Source organism: Dreissena polymorpha, chromosome 4 (assembly GCF_020536995.1).
Source record: "Dreissena polymorpha isolate Duluth1 chromosome 4, UMN_Dpol_1.0, whole genome shotgun sequence".
Taxonomy (NCBI): domain Eukaryota; kingdom Metazoa; phylum Mollusca; class Bivalvia; order Myida; family Dreissenidae; genus Dreissena; species Dreissena polymorpha.
Window position 1 is genome coordinate 55982724 of NC_068358.1, and position 22780 is coordinate 56005503.

At 37.7% G+C, this 22780-nt stretch overlaps 1 protein-coding gene across 1 annotated transcript; it reads right to left on the reverse strand.

Annotated features, from left to right (window-relative positions):
- Positions 1 to 800: 800 nt before the first annotated feature.
- LOC127877806 (uncharacterized) lies at positions 801 to 22446 on the reverse strand. Its single transcript, XM_052424060.1, has 22 exons — positions 22413 to 22446; positions 22031 to 22129; positions 10511 to 10604; positions 9922 to 10118; positions 8921 to 9056; positions 8580 to 8802; positions 7828 to 8393; positions 7559 to 7667; positions 7176 to 7399; positions 6953 to 7070; positions 6645 to 6830; positions 6271 to 6307; positions 5571 to 5843; positions 5146 to 5196; positions 4713 to 4870; positions 4301 to 4478; positions 3887 to 4006; positions 3293 to 3447; positions 2882 to 3001; positions 2562 to 2676; positions 2015 to 2108; positions 801 to 1885 (listed from the first exon to the last, which is right to left on the reverse strand). The coding sequence occupies exons 3-22, from the start codon at positions 10576 to 10578 to the stop codon at positions 1753 to 1755; spliced, it is 3261 nt and encodes a 1086-aa protein (XP_052280020.1). The 5' UTR covers positions 10579 to 10604; positions 22031 to 22129; positions 22413 to 22446; the 3' UTR covers positions 801 to 1752.
- Between the last annotated feature and the right edge of the window lie 334 nt (positions 22447 to 22780).

Genomic DNA, 22780 nt, shown 5'->3' on the forward strand with positions numbered 1-22780 from the left:
TATTGTTTTATGTGTGTTCTTTAACATGGTAAAGGACCACGTGACTTTGTGGGGTTCATAATTGAACGTTAATGGATGTAAACACCCCGGTATGTAGTGCTTTTCCTCAAATAACTTTTTAAAACCATTTTTCTTAAGAATTTCAACAAGTACATAAAAGACATTTTTTATGGTCCGTATGGTAATGTGAAATTAATCAGATTACTTTTATTTAATAAGCCTGTGTTCTTGGCCAAAAATTCGATTTGTAACGCATACATGTACACGGTTATGCTGCAGGCAACGTGAAATTTCAGCACCGATTTCAGACGTATGCAATTATGTATTCTTAAATTTTAAGATATCGACAAAGACTGCAAGAAAATCTGTCTTTTATTGACTAACGAATTTTGCAAATGTATTTCAATAACTTGAGATATTTGCAAAAATAAAGTTCTTAACGGTATATTAACATTCTGTCCAGCCCGTGTGTAAACTCACGTAAACCCCGTTGATCCCGCACTCTGTTTAAATAAACCCAATGATTTTAAAACTCACACAAGAAAAAAAAACGCAGATAAATACCAGAGGAAAGATTATTTGTTGACTAACGTTTTGTAATATGTTAAATGTATTGATTTATGTGTTCAACAGTAGATTTATTGAAAAGTGCACGATTTGGCGAAATGATTTTAAATTTAAAGCATGTACTTAATTTAAATTATGTATAGAAATAGCAAAACGGTAAGGTATAAGTTACACATTTATTTATAAAAAATAAAGATAATCATCGCATATGCTCTAATCAAGTATACATGTACAAAGATATATTAAAAAATAAGAAGCACAAATTAAAAAGAAGACTGACAGCACTTTGTTGTATTGTTCCATTTTTAATATAAGCAAAACAACATTAACACTTTTAATCATGAGTTATTTAGCATACATACAGTTTTAATTGACACGTACGAATTTTAAAATTATTGTGGTGTTATGTCGAATTAAATTCATGCCGTAATTAATACGATTCATTTGAATGTTTTCTGTTTTTGAACAACTGTGAATATTTGTCAATTTCAATATCGCTTTCCTATCTATGTGCTTATTTATAATAAAATAACATTATTTAACTACTGCTTACAACCTTTATTGCTTTAATACCCATTCATGTATTGTTCATAATGACAAATTATTTTTTGTGAATACAATGGTTTTTACCTTTAAATATACAATAATAAATATAATTGTAAAGCAAACTGTTCAATGTGCATGTCCTGTATATGTCACTTGTGAATACCAATCAAGCAAATCTTTAATGGAGCAGACTTAATTTGCCATATAGCAATAATTCAAATTTATTTAAACAAATTCTTGTTCGTATACTCGAAACAAGAATAGACATTGTTTAAAGTTATTAGAAAAATAATAAAGCAATACAATGCCTAAAATATATAAATATATAGTTGTTTAGCAACGAAGTATTACATATGCATCGTTTACCTTTGTCACACATCCACGTCCACGTTTGAACTGATATATAACGTGTGTACTAGGCTCTTATGGTGTATACAACGGACTAAGAAAAAAATGCATATATTCAAAAAAAATGTAATAATCTGAGCCATTATTCTTACTTTCTTTGTCATGTATCACTAACCACGTCGTATCAAAAGGCTGGCATTTTATTATTGCATTTGGCGTTGGATTTTACGTCTACATACCATCATCCACAAACTATTCATCTCAACCTATGAACTTAAGGAATTAGTATGTCTATTGTACGGAATAGTAGTAATCGTCCACCGGTGCCGCCACAAAGACCTCGTCGAGCTCCGTAAGGATGTCCTTGAACGTGGGTCGGTTTGCGGAATCCGTCTGCCAGCAACGAGTCATCATCGCGTACCACCTAGACAAAGAAATAATCCGTTAAAACTGTAAAGTTTTCTTTAAATGAATTCCATGTCTACTGATGTCGTCTTATATTTTTATTTTTACATAAGGTTTATATGAGAAGGATGGACATTAAATTCGTTACTTTTCATCACTGTGTTCTGGCTTTGGCAGACGGTAACCACTTTTTAATCGACCAGGCAACTCCTTCCCTCGAATGTCATCATACGGTGCTGCGCCTAATAGCAAACTTATGTTAAAACATTGCGTTTGAGAACATTTTCAATACGTCGTAAAACTACTTTTCAGTTTTAATAAGTTGCATCGCTAGTGAATGATATCCGTTTAAAGTTCTCCACGTCTTCGGACAAGTGTGTCTAAATACATACAAACGGAAAGACGGACGGACGGATAAGAAGACAGATGGACATACGTCCATAGTGTTTCCATAGTACTCCGCTTAACCTAGTAAAAGAGGGAAATATAATCAGCTCACAATGTATATTAATAATCATGATATAGAACGTCTAAGTTGAAAAAGTGCATATCTTTGTAATCTTTGTATGAAAATAACCATCGCACATTACGGAAGGACTGACATACGGTCGAACAGACAGACAGTATGAAAGGCGTCAATAGTGATTCCAATATACCCCTTTTAGTTGTATCGGGGAATAAACAGAAGAATGTACCAAGTGAAAATATCTCCCACAGCACCACGCCAAAGCACCAGATATCGCTTTTCTCAGTTGCATCTTTTGTTGATTTCAAACATTCCGGCGCCATCCATTTGATTGAAATTCTCTCCTAGAAATGATATGTAGCAAACTAAGCATGATGCTTATTTGAATATTGATACATACATATGATCCTTTCTCGAAAAAAAATTATATATTAATGAATCTCAATAAAGATACCTTAGCACATATTTACGCTTATTAATTATTATTGACTTTCGCAGTGCTTGTGCAACTGTTTTCGAAATGGTTGATATATACTCTTTCAGACGTACACGTTTCTTATTATTGCCGCCTTCTCTCCCATCTCCAACCATCGGTCCGAATCCTGAAATCTTGGCCGTCATGTTAGAGTCCAGAAGAACGTTACGAGCTGCCAGACGTCGGTGTACAATCTAAACAAACGACGGTCAGACATTATTTATATGCGATTAACGAGAAAACCCACCAAAATTGAATATGTTCAAGCAAGTTATGTTTGGGCGATTTCATTCCGTAGTGTACACAGGTGTTATTCCTACTAATTCAATTTAATTATTATCGCTAATAAGGAATCTTCTTAGCCATAGTTATCAAATTATTGTAGCAGCGCTAAATAACTGAACCTAGACTCAAAGACCCGATATTTCAAAAAGGGCAATCTTTATTACATGCTTTACGATTGTTTGTACAATACAATGATAAACCTTTTTCGCAGCCAAAAAACCCATTCCACGAGCCACTTGCAAACAGAAGCGAAGCAGCTGTTCATGAACTTGTACAGTCACTTTGCTTCGCAGGGTCGACACGTGATCATTCAACTGGCCTTTGCTGCAGTACTCGAACAGGATGAATGGACCCACTGTCAAAACGAATTGAGATTTGTGTATTAATGCATTAATGTGCAATGGAGTATAAATAAGCTTAAGATAATTTAATCCTTTTTTGCTGTAAACTATTTATTTCAGCTCGATTGTGCCAAAAGCCTTATGCTTATTGAGGCGATGTCGGCTCCGTTTCCTCGGAAGGACCAGTACTTCGTATATTGCAGGGTGATCTAAAGAACGCTATAAATTTGCGATCGAACCTGAGACCCCCCGGTCTCAAAATTTACTATGCCACGAGGACATTTATTTACTTGAAGTAAACACCGTGTTTCTTATTTAATGTCCTTTTGTTATAACCTTTATTCACTCCATAGTCATGTTGTATTCAATTGACTATCCTGATCAAGATCAATCTGTCCTTAGTGATTGTTCTTATCGTCATTATTGATTGCTATTACTTTCTATTAAACGTACTGTCAGTATTGTCAATCACAGCGCCAACAAAGGAGATGACATTCTCGTGCTCGCCTACTTCCATGGAGTAGAAGTTGATTTTGGCCTTCATTAAGAATGCATCTCGGCTGGTGTAACCCTCTTAAATATTTACACTTTTGCATTATCTGGCTCCAAAGAATCTTCAGTAAAATTAAGACTGTAAACGCTAATGACCCACTGTTTGTTATGCTAATTTGTAGTATTGTCTCGTTGTTAAGTTAACCTTTGCCATATATATAAGACATTGTGATTAATATTTCAATTACGAATACTGACATTCGCCACATCTTAAAAGTTATTCAGTTTACAGACTCCCTAATATTTTTTCAGACTTATCAAAACAAACCTATCTATCTGCAACCACGATAACTATACTAAAATTGTTTTGTTTACGTTTAAGTATTTTTGCGACCATTTGGTTTCCACGTTTCCGAACGCTTGCCAGGTATATATCAGCGAAAGATCCGGACTTTAGTAGGCTAGCAAGGACAATGTCATTCCTGGTTAGTTTCCAAGAATCAACGTCGGCGAAGTCCATGTCTCCGTATATGTACCTCGAGTTGTTGTACGACTTTAAGAAAAAGTTTAATCGTTTTCACTTCTCGTTTCGTAAAAATCGTATAAGAAAAATACCATTAATCACATGATTGTATATATTTTCAATTCGAAACCACAAACCTTTTCACGTAGAACATAGATTAAAGTGGTATGACTGCATTGCGCGAAGTTGATAATAGAATCATCTTCTAAATAATTATGTATGTGATCATATCTAGATTCACACGGAACTTTGTGAACAATATACCCGTTCCTTAGGTTTCGCACTAGAACGAGGTCTAGCAAACCGAGACTTCCGGTAGCGAACTGTCATAGCGTCCAGTCGTCTTCTGACCGGTTGCATATGACCCCTCCGGAGTAAAACAACAAACACCGCTAACAAAGCTCCAACAAGAACCAATACAGCTGAAAGCCATTTAATATATATATATATATATATATATATATATATATATATATATATATATATATATATATATATATATACATTGGTATATTCTTTTTTTTAAACAACTAGTATAAATGAATTCATCGTATAACATACTTAGAAATGTTTAGAAGCAATAAAATACGTCAAGAATGTTAATAGATCATATTCGGATTTGATACATGACACTTCATTGTAAAAGTCTTATTTTATACTTATACAGTTTATATATTATACATAGTTATACTCTTACCACTGACAACGCCTGCGATTATTCCACCGTCAAGATGGTTCTCTTGGGCAGCTGGTGTTTGAAAATACATGTTTACTTACATACTATGCGAATGCGATATTATATGATAAAGAGCTATAAACTGTTTCAATGTCATAAGGACATATTTATATTCAATATTTGTGGAAACTTATAAGGCCACCGGCCATACACAAATTATAGAACAAATATGCGTTAAGTGCAGTCGGTGAAGATATAGAGCAATAAAAAGTGGTATTGTGTCAATAGCAATGATAGAAGTAATACTTGTAAGAATTATAAGAATACTGATGATACTTATAACAATACTATATTTTAAACAATTGCAGTTTGTAATTATGTTAAGAATAATTCCAATTTTATGTTTTAATAATTAGAAATCCTCTAGTTTTACACGAATGTATAACCTGTTTTGAATGAATACGGGAGAGCTGCGAGTTCAGTTCCATCAAATCCAAGGTTCAGCGACACGCTGTATTCCTGATCCGGATAAAGACCAAGAACATCCACGGAGTTTTCCTCACTATTGACCAGAATTTTCCTAGTTTGTCCACCGCCTAGGTATATGATGAGTACGATATCAACACGTCCATAGCATGATGGTTTGTCCGGGAGATCCCACACAAGTCTCACTCCGCTAGCGAGATTTTCTTCAACTCTGATGTTTGTTGGCCCAGAATCTATAAGTAACACATAATCACATTTTTGTTTATGTGTGATTATCGTTAGAATAAACAAAGCTTAATATGGAGAAGAAATATCTAAATTGCGAGATCGATAAAATATATCATGAACATACAAAATCAATTTATTATACCTTACAGAAAAAAGTAATGTGTTTGATACATGTTCTTTAACCCATTTATGCCTAGCGTCTAGAAAAAGGCCTTGGCAAACAGCGTAGACCCAGATGAGGGTCTTCGCTGTTTGCTTAAAGGAATTTCTGTAAGAAATATTCTAAATATAGAAATAAATATACTAGACATCCCTAAGTTTGGAAATATATTGATCCAATTTAAGAGGATGTGAGAGTCCACTAGGCATAAATGGGTTAAGTTGATTGTATTATATATTATTAAATTCCTGACATTTAAAACGAATACGTACATTCTTCTAATCCGCGTAAGTCACTCAATCTTGATATCTGAAAAACCAAAGAGAATATCAATACATAGCGTCGTTGTATGAGTTGTAAAATCAATTTTAAATCTGACTAAAATATATGTTATTTGGAACTAAATGAACGCTGTTTTTCCGCTAATTTAAATTTGATACGATTACAATCGACCTTAATATGTTTTGCCTATTAAATAAACATTATCGAAAATCGTTCCTCAATATGCCACTATTTTTGTGACACGAGTGCTTATAGCAACACAGAGTTGTGTGTTATTTGTTGAGTTCTTAAAAATGCATTGGATAATGTTTAATTAAATAACAGTCCTGATAAATGTTTCTTTGCACTTAAATTTGATACATACCGAAAGATTAAATGTTTGCGTCAGAAGCGCCTGATTATATACAGTGACCTGTATTCCTCCTGTACTATTAAGATATTCTTTTGGCACTAAAAACCAGCAGTTATCTATATCGACTGACTGTTTCAGTCGAAAACATGTATCCAAGATGCATCGACATTCAGGGTCACTTGCGCATGCGCCAGATTCCTGCAAATAATATGAAGATGTTGATCAATAAGGATCACAGTTACAATCAATACTCGATATTGCAAGCATTTAATTGTTTCGATATGCGTTTAAAGTCAACGTCTTTGAAAAGTAGTTCTTACATTTTTCCGATTGGCCTGGAATATTTCTGTCCGTTTAAAATTCGCATAATCTGCAACAAATAAGTCGACTGCAATTTTGTGGACACCGCTACCATCATCTGACGCGTCAAATGTCAACCTGAAAGCAGTTAAGTATAATCAGGTAAAATCTGGTCACGGCGCTGTAACGTAGTGAATATGTTTAAAGGCTACAATGTGATAATGTATCAATAAATTGGTTTACCTTGTTGTATATACGAATGTTCCGTTTATTACGTTCTGTTGGATCATGCTGTTGGAGACCCTAGGAGGCGAGTTGTCAATGTGAACCTCGGTATAATCAGCCAGCGTGTTATTCATAATATCCGTGGCTCGAACCCAAAGTCTCACGTGACTCCCATCAGCAATGACCTCGGAAAATGTATACTGTTCCGTCAATGGTATTTCAGTCCACCCGGATGCTGGTATCTATCGGAGAGATACACTAATGTCAGAACTATGTGTGTAATAGTTACAATTGTACTAACAGCATTTTTCCTATGTTAGGATAATCATTTATATTTGCAATAAACGCATTGTATAAAAATCATGAAAAGTAACATAGCATCCGAAAATAATTAATGAAACCTGTTTGTCGTCTGTATACACGCGCATAACTTCAAATTTCACCACACCGTGCTTGTTTGCAATAGACGCTCGTGTTCGTGAACCATCGTTGTCATCTAATGCCACATATCTATCAAATCATTGACACTTTAGTAAATTAAACGTTCATTTTAATTAACATTGTTAGTACTTATTCACATAGTAAAAAATCTTTATTTGTATGAGATGTTATTATTTTGAAATACATTAACCAAATAGGGGAAAATGCATGGATTCAGTTAATTCTTTACTTTTTGCTTCGAAGCACACCGTCGTCCTCTAGATCTTGGAATTGAGTAGGATATGGAAGAATGGTATTTAATAGTTTTCCCTCATCGTGTATCTTATTTACAAAATGAGAAACCCAACTGAAGACAAGTGTCATATTGGTGCCATTCTGTGAAGTCTGCCACAAATAACCCGTCTCCTTGATAGCGCTTGTAACATAAATTCCACCATCTCCTTCCTTCATTGCCATAACTCGCTCCAAATCAGGCATTTCATATGCTAAGCCTGGTTTTGTAAGTGTGATGCTTGATTCGTTGTCATACAACACAAGGCGCCGTGCAATCTTGGAATTGTTGGCCTTGTCGGACGTTTGCAGCAAAATCGAGAACATGCCAGCCGATTGAGGAGTATATGTCGGAAACGTTAATGAGCCTGTGTTTTTTTCCATGTAGGAAAAGACTGGCGATAACGGCTCCATTTCGATTAATTCGTTATGAATATTAGGTTGCAGACGGAATACCTCGACATAGTAATATGCAAGCCCTGATAAATCGTCAGACCATCCACTCCATCGTGGTGAAATCGCCATCTAAAAGGAGCGTTATGGTCTTTAACATATCGGTTTGCCCTCTAACAAATTTGTAGAAAATTATCCATTTCGTACACGGGTTAATGTTGCAATCGTGATGGCATAAACGGTTGAGCATAACAGTTTCATGGCATAATGAGAACTATGAAATAGTAGAATATACATACACATATATATAGGTCTTACCCTAGTTATATCGTTGTCCACGATAATTGGATGCTGTCCTGGGGCACATTTCATTAAAGCATCTTGTTCCGAACAATGCTTTGGAGCTATGAAGTCGAATTTGAAATCGACTGGTTTTTCATCCCAATTACCTTGGAATATTTGCAATGCTCCTGGACTATTATAGTTGATGTCATATAGTTGCCTATATCCTCCACTCTTTGTTCGAAACTTCACTGTAAACCTACACATACACATTGTGTCATCACAATCAAATGTCTATGAGTCACCTATTATTATATTAAATATGATTTTTTTTTAATTGTTCGAATAGTTAGATTAATACTTAATAAGATACATACTCATCTCCGTGTTCCAAGCTGTAGATGTAGTCATTCTCTGTCATCACGCAGCTGGCGTTATTCAAAGGGCTGGTGTCAGACATCAAGTTGCAGATGTACGTGTGATTTAGAGCTACGATGCGGTTCGGTCCACGTACTGAGAATATAATAAGTGTACAGTAGTAAGTTCGCAAAAATATAATGTTACACACACAATTGGTACGAAAAGGGGGTGTTATTCTTTCAATGGGAAATATTTGTATTAAGTGTTAAAAAATATATTTAAAATGCTTTAAGAATGTATTAATAATAAATCACGAATGTATTTGTACGGAGAAATTGCTTTCAAACTAACAGTATTTGCATTTCCGTTTTTAAAAAAAAGTTATTCATATGTGCAACTTGCGATGCTGACTGAAAAAAAAAAAACAGAATCGCCAATCTTACGTTAACGGGAACATATTTGCAAGTGTGTTGTTAAATTAAATTGAAACAATCTGGAAGAGCATCGATACAATAAAAAGTATTGTCTTGTTATTGTAATCATTGCATTTAAAAATGATATATTCGAAACTAAACGATAAATTGAAACGAGGAAAACGTGTTATTATGCTTATTATTCGCTATCGTTCGGGTTCTCTGAACTTGTATTTCTTAATAGACACTTGTTTGTTCGGACTACTTGTCACCGTGGTCATGGATTTAGGAGAGATTTCACATTCAAAGGCAACTGTTGGTGCAATAAGTTTATTTGTGATGCTCTTGAAATGAGTATCTACATAAAAATCGTTGTACGAGTCACCTCAAAGAGATGCAACTCAAACTGTACCATTGTGTCTGTGTTTTATCATTCACGAGGATTTCAAAACTAATATCATATACACAATTATTTACTCGTTAAATTTTAAAGAAGCGAGCATGATCTAAACATAAAGGCACAATATCCAATACTAAGGTAAAAATGGGCTGCCCGATTTATACTATGGGGTCTCAAAGGCTGTAAGACGAAACATGGTTTATACCATTTCTGTTCACTTTAGTGTGGAGAACATCTGCCTCACTACGAACGATACCAAAGCCGCTGGATGTGATGTATCTTTCTTTCGGGATATACGCATTCAAAGGAATGTACAAGGAATTCATGGTGAACCGTGCATAGTTGAAGTTCTCTTGATTACACCATATCACATCACTCCCTGTTTCGTTTGTGCAAGGAACGCTAATGCGATTTATAAAACATTGATTAATATTAAGATATTTTAATATTTGAAATATAGCCTGATACCTCATAGCGTTCTTGAAAAGACAAAACTAGATTTGCAGAAAATAACAAACTTTCTAAATGGTTTTCAAACGAATAAAATAACACTTATAGTTCAAAACTGCTCGATTAAACATGTATATTCATTTAACCATACATGTAAAGCAATTATGATCAAATGTTGACTCGTAATCGCTTTTACATTTTAATGAAAAGATGCGATTAATAAAGTGTTGTTTTAATTAGGGTAGAAGATAGTGTATGTTCGTGTTTTGACACAGTCTTGGTAATATTCACTTCAGTTATATACTTAATGAATATAAAAAGATTCACATGATATAACAATTTACCTAAAGTAGAAGAGTTCCTTTAGATCTGTCCTCCGTATGTTCGCTAGAGTCACAGCGCAAGATGGCATTATTGGCAGATTCTTTCCAGCAGAAACTGAAACCATTTTAGTGTATATCTTAAAAATATCATTATAAAATAATAATTACAAAAAATAGTATTTTGATAAGTAGTAGAAGTAGTAGTGGCAGCAGCGGCGGCGGCGGTGGCGTAGTTGGTTGGCGGCGGCGGTGGCGATGGCGGTGGTGGCGGCGATGGTGGTGGTGGTGGTGGTGACGGTGGTGGTGGTGGTGGTTGTGGTGGTGGTGTTGGTGGTGGTGCTGGTAGTGGTGGTGGTGGTGGTGGTGGCGGCGATGGTAGTGGTGGTGGTGGTGGTGGTGGTGGTGGTGGTGACGGCGGCGGCGGCAGCGGCGGCGGCGGTGGTGGTGGTGGTGGTGGTGGTGGTGGTGGTGGTGGTGGTGGTGGTGGTGGTGGTGGTGGTGGTGGTGACGGTGGTGGTGGTTGTGGTGGTGGTGTTGGTGGTGGTGCTGGTAGTGGTGGTGGTGGTGGCGGCGATGGTAGTGGTGGTGGTGGTGGTGGTGGTTGTGGTGGTGGTGGTGGTGGTGGTGGTGACGGCGGCGGCGGCGGCAACGGCGGTGGTGGTGGTGGTAGTGGTAGTGGAGGTGGTAGTGGTGGTGGTAGTGGTGGTGGTGGTGGTGGTGGTGGTGGTGGTGGTGGTGGTGGTGGTGGTGGTGGTGGTGGTGGTGGTGGTGGTGGTGGTGGTGGTGGTGGTGGTGGTGGTGGTGGTGGTGGTGGTGGTGGTGGTGGTAGTAGTGTAATGTATATTTCATGTATAACATGTAAATATCATCCGAATTCATTCCTCATCCGAATATCGGTGCACATTATTTTTGGTGTTCACATTTTGTCTATACAGTGCACTGCATTTAGCAAGATAATGTTCTCCAAGGTCTAATATAATTATATATTTGTATTTACCTTGTGTTTAGTCCATTATATGTTGTTTGTTGTGAGAATAATCCAACATATTCGAAATTCCTGCACTGTCAAAATCATTGCAGCAATGCATATTGATGACGTCATACGTAGGAATATGGTGGAGTGTTATTGCATTCATTTTACTTTAAAATAGGCTGTAAAATTATAATATTCATTCCTCTATTTGTATAAAAAGATGATATTTATTATAACTTGCAAACTCTTCATTTATATTAACTGTTAAAACATAATAGTTTGCAGGGAACTATTTGAGACGCTGAATGCGTAAGAATTTCTTAAGTTTTCATGCTGCAGCATTTAATATTGTATTGTTATACATGCATATTTAAAGGTGTCTATTGTTTCAAGTCATCAAACTTATTGCCTTCTTTGATTAAGATGTGATATTTATGATGATTGTCGATTTATTATAATTAGAAGTATATTCTTGTTTACATGTAACCGCATTACTTCCATACATGGTGCAGGATGCTGCAGGATTGTGATTGGCTGCAGCTGAATCTTTGACTGCAGCCAAATCTGCAGCATCCGAAGGGTATAAAAGGAGGTTATCCGCACAGTTTTGGCAACAGTTGCTAACAACAAACATCACTGTTCGATCAATTGAAAACCCTTCCAAAAAGTAAGAAACAAACAGTAATACTTCATAAAACATTTTCATTTCACGAATTAGAAGTAATAATCAGAATTTGTTTGTACATTAACTACTAACTACTGGTATTTAAGTTAAACGAGCGTTTTTAGTATTTCATAAAATATCAGTACTATTTATGATATTGACAACCTTAAAGCAGAGCAACTGTTCACCAAACGTTCATCCTTTTTAAGTCAACTCTAACAGTTTAGAGATATTATTGTATTATATAATATTAAATGCTTGTCTGAATAAAGATGCATTATGTAAAACGTTAAACGGTCTCCGTCTTCCTTCTAAGAGTTTGTTGCTGGACTCAAACTCAAACTACAATTGAGCGCATAGAGATGAGCAATTGTATCTTACATGTAAGGTAGCTTACAAATTGGTGTCAGAATATGGGGATCATTTCTAAAGTGTTCCTCTTGAACAACACGCCTGGAAATAAAGAAACACTTTTAACACAATAATAGTCTTTGTTATTTTTATTTACGCTGTAAAGACAAAGTAATCTTCAGGATGGCTTCTCCTGATCCCGACGTTTCCTTCGATGTTCCGTCGGAGATAAAAACCGTTGATGAATTACGTAGTGATGAATCGAACCATAGTGCGCATGTACATGGCGCACAGTCCCGACGACGACGCGACGATGCACCTCATGTTTCTTTGATGAATGCACTCAGTCCTGCGATGAGACGCTCGAGCTTTAATCGAACAAACAACAATCCACATGACTCACGCAGCACGTAATTTAACCATGGTGACACTAGTTACAATAATTACATTCCACCACCACCACCCATGCACCACACACTTATGAAACCGGACATGTATGCCGGTAACAGTTCGTACGAACAATACGCCTCGCATTTCGAGGACTGTTCGGAATTATCTGGGTGGGACAATTGCACAAAAGTCTTGATGTTGGCCGCCAGTTTGAGAGGCGCAGCCAGAAACTTCTACATGAGCCTCACAGACGACGAGCGCCGTAATTATTGTACGTTGACAACGCGTCTTTCCGAGCGTTTCGGTAACGACAGCAAACATCAATGTCTGTGGCTGAATAAATTAGAAAACAGACGACGCTCGAAGGGCGAAAGCATAGCGTCACTTGCAGACGATTTGCGTCAGCTTTGTCAAAAAGCTTACTCCGATCTGGATCATCGCTCGCAAGAAAAACTAGCTCTGAATCAACTTTACAAACTCGTTTCTACCGAAATGAAATGTCGCTGTATGGATCACAATTGTTTAACCATAAACGAGGCCGTCTCCGTAATTGAAAGGTACGAATCCATATTGGGGACGCCTTTACAATCAAACATAACGGCAGTTGATTCAGATAAATGTTCTGATATTGAATCCGTTATTAAGCGAATTGAAGCGCGCCTTGACAAAATTGAAACGTCTGTTGTGCGTAAACCACAGGTAAACAGCAAGAGTAAGAAATCTTGCTTCGGGTGTAACTCTCGTGATCACTTCTGGGCATCGTGTCCACAAAACGCAAATCGAAGACCGCGACGTTATAGGGCGAATAGTACCTAAAGTGCAACCAATGACAGGTCCGCTAACCTACAGCATCCAGTTAAGGGCAACCCATCAGGGGCCCTCGTTCAGGGAAACTTTTAAATGCTGACTCTGAAGGCCGACAGTCAGCATTAGTACAAAATAGGTCTACATCGTCAAGTAAAGCTAGCGAAATTCACACGGCGCGAACAGGTTCACAATTAAATAGGTTTGATAATGGTTTTTATTTTACATGTAACGTAGGTTCAAAACCCGTGAATTTCTTAATTGATTGCGGAGCAACAACATCTCTTCTTTCTGATAAAATGTTTTCATCAATTGGCTCTGAACGTTCTTTTCAACTAAGATCGGCGCCAAATGTACTAAAAACAGTAAACGGGTAACCAATGGCAGTGACCGGAAGTGTTGACTTGATCGTTGAAATGTGCGGCGAGCGCTTTGATGTTTCATTCGTTGTATGTGCAATCGAGGCCAATGGTATCTTAGGCCAAGACTTCTTGAAACAGCATGTTGAATGTATCAATTATAAGAAGTCGTGTTTGGTGATCGGTAATAATGCGGTTCCACTGTGGACTGGCGGTGCAGCCAATCAAGTGTGTAGAGTGGAAAGCATGCAAACAATATCTGTGCCAGCTCATACAAGAATGTCTATCCCCGTCAAAATCCCCATGAAAGAACATCTAGCTGAACTTGGTTATGTAGAGCCTTCATTTGATCTTATGGCAAAGTCTGAAGTCGCTGTTATCGGTGGTATTGTTGATACATCTTCTTACACTCTGAATATGCATTTACTTAACTATGGGAATTCTGATGTTAAAATCCACAAGCATACAACTTTTGGTTTTTGTGAATCTTACTTTGAGCATGATTGTTTGTTTGAACGCATTGCGTCTGTACATAAACTCAGTGATATTGTTTCTCTCCCTGACCATCTTACTGACTTGTATGAACGGAGTTCCACACACCTGTCTGATTCTGAGAAACAAGGTCTTTATAAACTTCTTTGTAAATATCACACTACATTTTCAAAAGACTCTGGCGACATTGGGCATACAAATCTTGTCCAGCACAGCATTAACACACAAGATGCTGCACCCATTCGTCAGCCACCAAGACGTCTGCCACTGGGCAAACGTGAAGTCGAAAGAGAAGAGATAAGTAAAATGTTGGAACGTGGCATTATTGAGCCATCAAGTAGTGCATGGGCGAGCCCAGTTGTGTTGATTACCAAGAAAGACGGCACCCCAAGGTTTTGTATTGATTATCGTAGGCTAAATGACGTCACTGTTAAAGATGCTTGTCCACTCCCCAGAGTTGATGATTGTATAGATGCATTGTCTGGTTCAAAATATTTCAGCTCTCTCGACTTGAATAGTGGATACTGGCAGGTTGCCATGAAGTCTGAAGACAAAGACAAGACAGCCTTTGCTACAACAATGGGTCTTTATCAGTTCACAGTCCTCAGTTTTGGTTTAGCAAACGCTCCGAGTACTTTCGAGCGACTTATGGAGAACGTATTAAGAGGTTTGCAATGGGTTGAATGCCTTTTGTACATGGATGACATAATTATTCCAAGTAAGACTGTCAGTGAAGGTTTATCCAGGTTTGAGCATATTCTGCAGCGACTTCAACAAGCAAATCTTAAGTTAAAACCTTCCAAATGTGTTTTGTTTCAAAAACGGGTGAAGTTCCTTGGTCATCTTGTTTCTGAGGATGGTGTAGCAACTGATCCCGACAAAATTACTGCTGTCCAAAACTGGCCTACTCCTCGCAGCGCAAAAGATGTCCGATCTTTTCTTGGACTTTGTTCGTATTACAGACGGTTTGTCGAGAACTTTGCCAAAATTGCACGTCCATTGCATAAAGTTACAGAGAAAAACTGTAAATTTGAATGGTCTGATGAATGTTCGAAAGCTTTTGACACTCTGAAAACTGCTTTGACTTCAGCTCCAATCCTTGGTTATCCTACCCCCGATTCAAAATTTGTTTTGGATACTGATGCATCAGATAAGGCCACAGGAGCAGTGTTGTCACAAATACAGAATGGTCAAGAAATCGTTATTGCATATCACAGCAAAGGTTTAAATAAACACGAGCAAAACTACTGTGTAACTCGAAAAGAGCTTCTTGCAGTTATTCATGCCTTAAACGCTTTCCATCACTATTTGTATGGTCAGCCAGTGTTACTTCGTACAGATAATGCAGCTGTATCATGGATGCGAAATCTGAAGCGTCCTACAGGCCAAGTTGCAAGATGGCTCGAGAATTCAGGAACTTACAACTTAATAGTTACCCATCGTGCGGGTTCAAGTCATGGCAATGCAGATGCGTTATCACGGTCTACTTGCTCAAAGTGTGCCATACAGGAGAGTAGAAACACCACTTGCGATGATGCTGACGAACACTGTGATTCTGAGGTATGCAGGGTTGTTCCTGTTGTTGCTGCAACAGTCATTGACCCATCAACAACGTTGCCAGATTCTTCAACTGCACGCACTGTTACAAGGTCCATGTCCACGTCTGATTCCATTCCAAAACCCACTATGGCCACTGACTGGACTTCTTCTCGTATAGGTGCAGCTCAATTAGATGACCCATCCTTAAAAGTAATCATTCGGTCTTTGCAAGCCTCCCTTAGGCCAAGCTGGCAAGAAATCAGCGGCCACAATTCACAGACTAAAACGTTTTGGAGAATGTGGGGCCGTCTTTTGCTTGATTCCAATGTTCTTTACCGCACCTGGTATGAAGGCAAAGAATGCCGAAGGCAAATAGTTGTACCAGATTCACAGCGGAGTGAAGTTTTGCGATATTTTCATGTTATCCCTAGTGCTGGTCACCTTGGTGCTGAAAAAATGCTGAACAAAGTACGACAAACATTTTACTGGCCTGCATTGAAAGCAGATGTTGAAAAGTATTGTACAACATGCGATGCTTGTGCTTCTCGAAAACAATCCAAGCCTCCAAAAGCACCTCTTGGTGAAGCTAAAGTGTATGGGCCAATGGAACGCATTGCTGTTGATATATATGGGCCACTCCCTAGAACAGATTCTAACAATGCTTTCATACTAGTTATATGTGACTGTTTTACTAAATGGACTGAAGCCATTGCACTACCCAATCAAGAGGCCATAACAGTGACTAAAGCATTTGTTGATCACTTTGTTTCACGGTTTGGAGTTCCATTAACAATTCACTCTGATCTTGGAAGTAACTTCACATCAAAACTATTTTCTGACATGTGTGATCTGCTGCAAATTCACCCTACTAAATCCACTGCACAGCACCCTCAGGCGAATGGCGTAGTGGAACGCTTCAATCGTACACTTGGCAGCATGTTGTCCATGTACTGTAAAAAGAATCAGCGAAATTGGGATGAATTCTTGCAGCAAGTCATGATGGCATACCGTTCTTCCATACATGCAAGTACCGGTCAGATCCCCAATAAGAAGACCCTTGGTCGAGATGTAGTTCTCCCTCTTCAGGCATTAATTGGCTTACCTCCTCAGTCTAATGAACAAATGGATCAACAATCATATGCTTCATACGTTCAGTCGCTTCACGAAGAGCTTGAGAAAATTCACTTAGTTGCACGCAAAGCCCTACAAACTAAGTCACAGTATCAAAAGCCTTCGTGCCAAAAAGCGAGTGTTGTCAGTTGGTGATGGTGTTTGGGTGCACGACTCAACAAAGCGTCTCGTTGTGTGCACAAAACTTGCTTCGCAGTGGCATGGTCCTTTTTTGGTCACAAAACGAATTGACGATCTTGTGTATCTTGTAAAGAGGTCACTTAAGACTCCAGCCAAAGCCATTCACATCGACAGGCTAGTTCGGTATAGAGGGTCACATGTACCCGCATGGTTCCACAAAGCACTTCCTGTGGAATAAACCAAACACAAATATAAAATGGCAATGTGTAAATGAAGCAAAGTATTGTTTATTAGTTTAGTTTAATTTAATGTAGTAAATGCTGTTCATGTTTTAGTAAATTATTGTTGTCCATAAGTATAGTTAGACGATGCTAGCATATATCAGCATACTTTTATTTTAAAATTAAACAACACAAGCCCATGTATTGATTGCTTGTAGTGGCATTCAGTGAACAGGGATAAAACACACACACACACACACACACACACACACACACACAGATTGAGATGAGCTTATGACTGGAAAAGTGAAAAAGACATACACAAATAGCATTGCCTAAGGAGCTTGTTCCTGTATTGCACATTTGGGTACTGTGTCTAAGAGAGACACTTTACTTTTGAGCAGTTGCGATAATAGTTCGGCTGTGAGAACGGTTTACAGATTATAATGAGCGCTCAACCGAGAAGGCAGCGGCCTGATCAACCGGGATCCTTTCTCAACTGTATTTGTCGATGAGAAACCGCTATTGCAAACTAGTCCTGTATAAATGCGTTTATATGGATTGTTGAGATCGCTTCTGAAAAATGATGGATACTGCGAACAGTTGCTCAGTCAATGGTTATATGCATTTGTTTTAGCCACATAACAATGTCATGTTCATCTCAAGATCTGTTTTTCCAGATTCTGCCATGGATTGCGAGGTGTGTGGCACTGCTTTCCACAGCAAACGGGATCTTAGAAACCATCTGGCAAAAACCGACCATCGCCGCATGAGGTATATCTGCGTGTGGTGCGTTGGCAAGCATCCAAGAGAATTCAAGTCCGACTGGGACCTGAGGCGCCATATCAGGGCTCATCCCCCACATGAGCACGACCATACACTAAAGGAATTTCCACGACTGCTATCTTCAGAAAACTCCTTCTACTTCTCCACAAATCCCACAGTGCATCTTCTGACCAATCCCACTCCAAATCCTTCGCATCCAGAGGCCATTGAAGCCAGACGACTAGTTACTAAATGGGCTGCAGGACGCGATCCTGGGATCACCCGATGGATCGAAGGCTGGAATTCATTGACTTCATCTTCTTCAACATCATCCGTGTCAACTCCACCAATCAACAACCCAGAGCTTATCCTGAAATCCGTGACTATGGATAGCACTGGATGCACCATCATTTGCTGTTCCAATGCTACTTACATCAAAGCCAAAGTCCCACTCTCCGCATTGACTGATGCTCGTCTGGTAAGCCGTTTGGTACGACGTATGAATGCACTGCCTAAGGAAGTATTTATTCCATCAGGTCATTGGGAACTAGGAAATCCATCCCATCATACTTCTATAACATCATTACTTGGACTTTAACCTAACCAGATTGAATCTGTGGTAGTCCTCCATCTTGCCACCTTCACGTCAAGAAAATCTCCTGATCTTGCCGCCACAGCATCTTCACATTCAAGTCCATCATTCCCTACACAAGCCTTTGTTCCAGTCGCTTTGCACTATATCACTTCTGCTGCCGTTTCCACATTGTCTTTCATACCCGATGCAGCAACTTCACCTACAACTGATGTCCTCTTTCCCAAATCAACATCTGATATGCATACCGTTCAAACACCTGAGTCTACGCCAGTTCCAAAACATCTGATCATTGATGAACGTCCATCTCAACTTGATTTTGACTACAATGACCTACGCAGTCCCACACCAGTCTCAATATCCTCCCCGCAACGCACCGAAGACCTAGAGACCAGTGATCATCAGCCAACATCAGCAGTATTACCGTCATACCCCAGCTCCCCATTCTACAACCCCGTTTCACCTACACCAGTTTCTCATGTAAACACATCATCAACGCCAAACTATGAGCCTGCAGAAGTACCAACACAAACACAGTCCTCCAAGAACAAATCAGCTTTCAGAATTCCTCCTGTCTACATCCCCACACCACGCCATTCCTCGGTCAAAGAAGTCCTCAAGACGAAGGCCCATTCGCTTCTTCTCGAAGGCCGACTTCCACTTCTTCCACCAGCGCGACGAGAATGGAATGATGTTCCTGTCAACAGTATCCAGATAACTCCAACTATCTCCTGGCCACCTGCTGAATGGACTTGCTGGGCTCCTGATCAGAAGACTCTTTATTACGAGTTTGTCGCTATGACACTCCATGCGCACACTACGCCGCTTCCAAGATCTCTCCTGAGGGCTAGATACAATTTTCTTGCACTCCCTGGAAGCCTTGATCTTCAAAACGACGCCCTTGCAGCAACAATGAAACAAAACTTCAATCTTGTTCGACTGATTGCCCTCGATGAAGATCCAACTACACCAGATGTCCATGTGTCAGTCCTGTCCGCCTTTGATGCCCTTCCCCGTGACTCCTCTCTTGATGATCTCCTTGCCCGCCTGAAGGATGTGCCACTTCGTCTGAAGAAACAGAAGAAGAATTAAGTATAATTTTTTACATGTACAGTGGTTAACCTTTTTCAATGTTAAGTATTGTCATAAGTTAACATATTTCATTAACATTATTGTTATTGTTGTCCTTTAAATTTGTTATTGTAGTAAAAATTCAAAATTCAGGAGAATTTTATTCTTTTAAGGTGGGGGAAATGTAATGTATATTTCATGTATAACATGTAAATATCATCCGAATTCATTCCTGATCCGAATATCGGTGCACATTATTTTGGTGTTCACATTTTGTCTATACAGTGCACTGCATTTAGCAAGATAATGTTCTCCAAGATCTAATATAATTATATATTTGTATTTACCTTGTGTTTAGTCCATTATATGTTGTTTGTTGTGAGAATAATCCAACATATTCGAAATTCCTGCACTGTCAAAATCATTGCAGCAATGCATATTGATGACGTCATACGTAGGAATATGGTGGAGTGTTATTGCATTCATTTGACTTTAAAATAGGCTGTAAAATTATAATATTCACTCCTCTATTTGTATAAAAAGATGATATTTATTATAACTTGCAAACTCTTCATTTATATTAACTGTTAAAACATAATAGTTTGCAGGGAACTATTTGAGACGCTGAATGCGTAAGAATTTCTTAAGTTTTCATGCTGCAGCATTTAATATTGTATTGTTATACATGCATATTTAAAGGTGTCTATTGTTTCAAGTCATCAAACTTATTGCCTTCTTTGATTACGATGTGATATTTATGATGATTGTCGATTTATTATAATTAGAAGTATATTCTTGTTTACATGTAACCGCATTACTTCCATACATGGTGCAGGATGCTGCAGGATTGTGATTGGCTGCAGCTGAATCTTTGACTGCAGCCAAATCTGCAGCATCCGAAGGGTATAAAAGGAGGTTCTCCGCACAGTTTTGGCAACAGTTGCTAACAACAAACATCACTGTTCGATCAATTGAAAACCCTTCCAAAAAGTAAGAAACAAACAGTAATACTTCATAAAACATTTTCATTTCACGAATTAGAAGTAATAATCAGAATTTGTTTGTGCATTAACTACTAACTACTGGTATTTTAGTTAAACGAGCGTTTTTAGTATTTCATAAAATATCAGTACTATTTATGATATTGACAACCTTAAAGCAGAGCAACTGTTCACCAAACGTTCATCCTTTTTAAGTCAACTCTAACAGTTTAGAGATATTATTGTATTATATAATATTTAATGCTTGTCTGAATAAAGATGCATTATGTCAAACGTTAAACGGTCTCCGTCTTCCTTCTAAGAGTTTGTTGCTGGACTCAAACTCAAACTACAATTGAGCGCATAGAGATGAGCAATTGTATCTTACATGTAAGGTAGCTTACAGTAGTTAGAAGTTATTCTATCATTTCGAAGGCTATTTATCTTCAAATCACATGTATAAGCTTTGATAACAAGAGTTGGTTTAATCTATTTGTGTCGATTTACAGTGAGGAGCAGTACAACCACGTATCAAGTTAGCGATAAATTGATCGATGTGGGATCTTCAGGTTTATATGGCGCACGAATTCAAATCATGAAGTGACTAAATATGGAGTCTAGTTGTTTAAAGCGTGTTTAATGTCAATGTTTTATTTTCGCAATCTAAGACCAATAAATAAATAATAACGAGGAATTTTGAATTAAATTAAATAAGTTCTTTAAATGTTCACATAAATCAAATGTTGTTTTATTCAATGACATTCATGACAAACGAGTTTACGTCAATACCGATACGTTTATTCATATTTAATCAAATGCAAAAATAGATTTCATATGAGCGAACACACTAATGTGGACTCCTCAACTCTGCACTTCTTTGTACATGTATGAATTTTTTCATAATACAAACGTACATTATTGCAATTGTATTGAACTATTATTGTGTTTATGTTCTGGCACAATTTCTTCTAAAAATTCATTCTTGTATTATATTCATCAGCGTATAATATGTATAGGAGAAAATGTCGTGTATACACGCTTAAATTCCTTAAAAACGGAATATCCATATAACATTTTATTTGAACTTACATCTTAAACATGTCTGGTCTTCCCAACCATCATAACATGCGCAGATGTCAGGTGGACTATACACACCGGGGAAACAGGGCTTCAGGTGAGAACACTTTACTACAATCACAAAGAGCAATAAATGTAAATAAAAGTATGTATTACATTTGCATAAGTAATTATTCGACAGTTCAATTATTGTCAATAATAAAACAGTTGACCAGTTTCATAAATTTTACAAATTAAAAGTTGAAAGTTTAAAAAGGAGATTTAATTCAGTTAAAACATTGATAATGCATACAATTTATAAATTGTTATGAATATTAACATAATAATATCATTTTACATTAATATTTCGAAATAAATTTATGTATATTCATATAAAGATAAGTTGATATCATACGCAGGGCACAATTCGCCCCCTCGTGTGACGGCGGGCATTGGCACGTATCGGGCGCTATGCACGTGCCGCCATTATAACACGGCGTATGGCATATTGCTAAAATGTGAGGAGAAGATTATACTCAAAATGTTCACTGATAGTATTTGATATCGGATATATAGCAATTCAACACCGCAATATATTCATCACATCTATACAATTACCTTGTAATCATTATTTAATAATATAATTGAACCGTACTCACTGTTATCCAATCATCTACATCGTATTATCATAATCATTGCTCGACTGCAAATATGATTTTGCTTGCAAGTTCAATACGTTATTGTTATATATTTTACCATAAATATAAGACACTGTTGAAATAT